Source organism: Sinocyclocheilus anshuiensis, unplaced genomic scaffold (assembly GCF_001515605.1).
Source record: "Sinocyclocheilus anshuiensis isolate Anshui unplaced genomic scaffold, SAMN03320099.WGS_v1.1 scaffold861, whole genome shotgun sequence".
Taxonomy (NCBI): domain Eukaryota; kingdom Metazoa; phylum Chordata; class Actinopteri; order Cypriniformes; family Cyprinidae; genus Sinocyclocheilus; species Sinocyclocheilus anshuiensis.
In genome coordinates, this window is record NW_015554217.1 from 454213 (window position 1) to 458620 (window position 4408).

Sequence of the window (4408 nt, forward strand, 5' to 3'; positions counted from 1 at the left end):
ACACACACACACACACACACACACACACAGTCTTTCAACTTCTGTCATGTACTGTAAATGTACTGTACATGCTGATGATGTACAATAAAGTGCAGGTAAAGTGCCATATTACACTATTATATTTTTACTGTATTAAATACTTTTTTTCAATTAGCATAAATTCCGGAAACATCATAATGTTTTTTATAGAGATGGATTGAGCCCTAAAGCTAATGCTAAAAACTACCATTAATGTAGTCTTTGTTTCTTCTTTGAAAATAGAGAATCAGTGTTTCAAATGTGACCATGCTGTTTTTGTGTCGGAGAGCCGTAGGATGTGTTTCAGAGAATGTGAACAAAGTTGGAGAGAATGCGAGTATGTGCTGAGTGTGTGAGTATACTCTATTTTCATAGGCCATATGTTTCTGTTTAAACTGTTTTAAAGGGGTGGAGCATCATTTGATTGGCATCTGTTTCCCCTTTCTCTATTGCCCGCCCCCATAGCTCTTGGTTTATTTTCCTCATCTCATCTTTCACTCCTTTCGTCAGCTACCCCTTTTCCTTTTCTCTCTGTCTTTCTTTTCCCCCTTTGCTCCATTTCTTTATTTAGTCAGGCCTGTCCTGCTGCAGAAGGGATCTGAAACTCTTAGAGGAGATGCCAGAGCCCATATGAGTCTTGTCGTTGGTTGGACCCCTGAGCCCAGGGCCGGTAGGATGTGCTTCAGGTTGAACTGTGCTTGCTCAAAACCTTTTACCTTGGAACTTTAAGGTGGGATGAGACTGGATGAAAGTAGGATTTGTTGTACCTGAGCCTTTTTGCTTGTTGAGACATTAACTCCACAGATCTGAGCCTCTTTGGGCCAGTGTTGTTGTTGATTCTTGGATGAGCCGTTGATCTGGTACCACGTGCTGATTGGCTGGGGCTGTGTTGGTTTTGGTGAATGGCGCGGCGCAGTTCAGGTGGACGCGGGCGTGGAAGCAGCTGGCTTACGGCCTGTTTTTTTCCATCATCCTCAGGGAGAGAACATGGAGAAGCCCTGGGTGCAGAGGAGTGTATGTGTGTGTATGTGGTGACGGCAGACTACCAGCGTCAGGAAAATACAGAAATCAGCCTGAAAGCAGGAGAGAGAGTCGAGGTGATTGAAAAGAGTGAGAGCGGTGAGTGACACACATCCATACACACACAACATAGTCTTGTACGTACAGTGGGGTCCAAAAGTCAGAAATCACTGGTAAAAATGCTTGTACTTTGCATTTTTATAATGTAATGCAAGATTTTTAAATACAACTTACATAATAAGCAACACAATTAGAGTTTTTTTTTTATTATTTAATTTGAAAAATGAACATGAGTTTCAGAAAGTTCTCCAGCATGTTTTGAGATTATCCAAAGAGCATCTTGTCCTCCAGTCCTTCAGCAAGATCATCTGTCTAAACAGTCACATGATCAATGTCGATTATTAACCTAAAATTGAACACAATCTTCAATGTTTTTTTATTTTAAATTATAATATTTATTAACATAACACTTAAATTAGATTTTAGATACTAGATTTTCAATAGTCTCACACTTTTGAACATCCACTAACATACTAACAAACATAGACACTCAAAAAAAAGAAAGAAAAAAAAAATCAAAACCTAATAAATGTTTTTGTTTTAATAAAAATAAAAGAAAATGTGTTCTTAAAAGTGCACTTAACATTTTCTTTAAAACATTCAAACTGTGATGATGCGACAAACTTATGCTGTCCTCATGATTTGTTGTCAATGCATTACTTTGGCCTTTTGTAAACTGTCTTTCATGGCAACTGTGCTTATTTTTCTGATGTCACAATTATTATTTGTATGGCCTCTTTGGAAGCTAAATGACTGAATAATGATATATAGCTACCACAAAATGACCTATTTAATTCCAAAGACATGCAAAAAAAAAAAAAAAAAAAAACGGTTCAAAGATACTCATTCATCATAAATCACCTTCACAATCACAGCAAAAAGCAGCAATATTTACCGTTCTGCATCTATTTGGATGTCGGAAAATTTGCACCACAACATGAGTTATTGTAAAGCTTTATAAGTAAATATTGTTTGGTTTACATGTCTTACCAGAATTTAAAGCAGCAGTTGGATTTCATTTGGAGAAATGGAAAGTTTCCAGCCTACACTGTGGGTTTGAAACAAATAGTGTGTCTGGAGAGAATTCAGAATGACTTTTTGTTTTACTGAAATACTGCTTTGAAATTTGAAAACTTGAACATGCAAAGACAGTGAATTAAATGATCTGTTCTGAGGAAAGCATTGATATTGAGTCATTTTAGAGCAGTAGAAGAGTTTGTGTATGTGTCTGGAAAATGCCTACCACAGCCAGAGACTCGTATTTGAGTGATGGTCTTTAGATCATCTTAATGGATCCGCCAGAATCTTTCCTCAGCAGAAAAAGCGTGTGTTCATATGCGTATGTGTATTTGTTTGTGTGTCCTTGTGTGAGTGTGTGTTGCTGGACTCTTTATGTTAAAGTCATTATGAGCTTAATAAGCCAAGACAACCTTCCTAACTTTCCAAGAACTCTTCTTTTTTCTCTCTTCCTCATCAGTGACTGTTATCTGTTATATCTGTTATCATATCTCTTTTTCTTACGTTAGTTTGGAATGTTCTGATTCTGTCCTTTAACACATGCATACACACAAACAGATGAAGGCATGTGCAATATATGCTAACAAAAAGACTGCAGATATCTGATGTACTGTACTTATGTGAGTCCATCTGTCCATTTATTTTCCTAAAGGTATTTTTTTACAGAGCATAATAAACTGGGAATCTGGTGACCTAGTGCGTGTGTTTGTTTGCTCTAATGAGCGTCTCACACTGTAAGCACTAACTCATGGCAGGTGTGCGCAACCAGTGACAGCATGCTTGTGCTCAGCATAAACAGTTTTGTGTTTTTTAAAATTTTAAGGCTATTTTAAAACATCAGTGAAGTATATAGTTATAAGGGTTAAAAATTCATTGGAAAATTTAACTGATGTGAAATACACTACTGCTCAAATGTTTTCAGGATTTTTTAAAGATATAATTTATTAAAATATTTCAGTTTTTTTAACTTTCTGTTCATCAAAGCGTCATAAAAAATAAATGTATCATGGTTTCCATAAAAATATTAAGCAGCACAACTGTTTTCAACAACAATAATAATAATACATGTTTCTTGAGAAGCAAATCAGAACTATATTAGAACTGTTTCTGAAAGATCATGTGACTCTGCAGTTTGGAGTAATTTCTGCTGAAAATTCTGATTTGCCATCACAGAATTTTATTTTAATTTTTTTATATATTAAAATAGAAAACTGTTATTTTAATTTGTAATAATATTTTGAAATATTAAAATTTTTCATCAAACAAATGCAGCATTGGCGAGCATAAGAGACTTGTTTCAAAAACGTTAAAAAAATCTTACTGAAATATATGATATTGTTAACTTCTGAAGTTAAAGTTCAGCTAAATGTTTCATTGTCCCTCCATTAAAATATCAGGTAATGTACCGGACTTTGCACGTCAATACAGATAATTTAATGGCTTTGCATTGTAACATAAAATAATAATATGATACTATATGCATGCTAATTAAGGCCAAGGCATGCAGCATTCATATTTATACACTATGTAACAGGGAGTCTTTGCTCCACCTCTTTATCCACCAAAGGGTCCTTGGCCTGAAAATGGTTGCATTACAGAAATCACAGATGCTTTTTGCCATATCCTTTTCCCCTAAAAATATTATTTAATGATCTGATTTTTGTTTATGTTGATGTGTTCAGGACTAGTTAAACTATGAAGACAGAAGGGAAGTGACCCAAATTCAAATGAACAGCTGGAATCAGTTACATCAGTGGTATGTGCTCACGGACTCTTTCTCTTCAGGGTGGTGGTTTGTAAGAACAGCTGAAGAACAAGGCTGGGTTCCTGCTACATACCTAGTCTCTCTCACAGGACGTCGAGACAGCCACAAAGCACCAAATGGAGAGAGTAAGACAAAGATACACTGCTAACTACCCGTTTAATCACCCATGCTGCCACTAAACTGAATCAAGAACCATTGAACAAACAAGGCACATCTTTCACAACAGATATCAGAGCGGCTGGCTTGTGTAAAACACAAGCAGTGGCCAAATGTCCTGTTTTTCTTTGTCTTGCGCAACCCTTAACTCTTAATAGTTTCCATTCATTTGTTTCAAAAGATTTATGGATGAAAACTGTTGGTGAATTCTGTTACGGACGCAAGTTCATGCCATGTCAGCACATAGTCTTGCTTGGATGAAAACCATACAGGCATTGCATCATAGCCAAGGGACCCCCTTGCTCCACACACACACACACACACACACACACACACACACACACACACACACACACACACACACACACACAC

The 4408-nt window shown here is 36.5% G+C and overlaps 1 protein-coding gene across 3 annotated transcripts in view; it reads left to right on the plus strand.

Annotated features, from left to right (window-relative positions):
- The first annotated feature begins 540 nt into the window (after positions 1 to 540).
- The window catches only part of LOC107671139 (SH3 and PX domain-containing protein 2A-like), a 9137-nt gene continuing 5269 nt past the window's right edge, over positions 541 to 4408 (plus strand). Inside the window, exons 1-3 of one of the 3 annotated variants that reach the window (XM_016463994.1) lie at positions 541 to 748; positions 997 to 1137; positions 3901 to 4005. In XM_016463994.1, the coding sequence (XP_016319480.1) occupies positions 1035 to 1137; positions 3901 to 4005 (208 nt within the window). In that variant the 5' untranslated portion in view covers positions 541 to 748; positions 997 to 1034. Of the gene's footprint in view, positions 1138 to 3900; positions 4006 to 4408 lie in introns of all 3 variants that reach the window. The other 2 variants (XM_016463993.1, XM_016463992.1) reach the window with 2 other exon arrangements.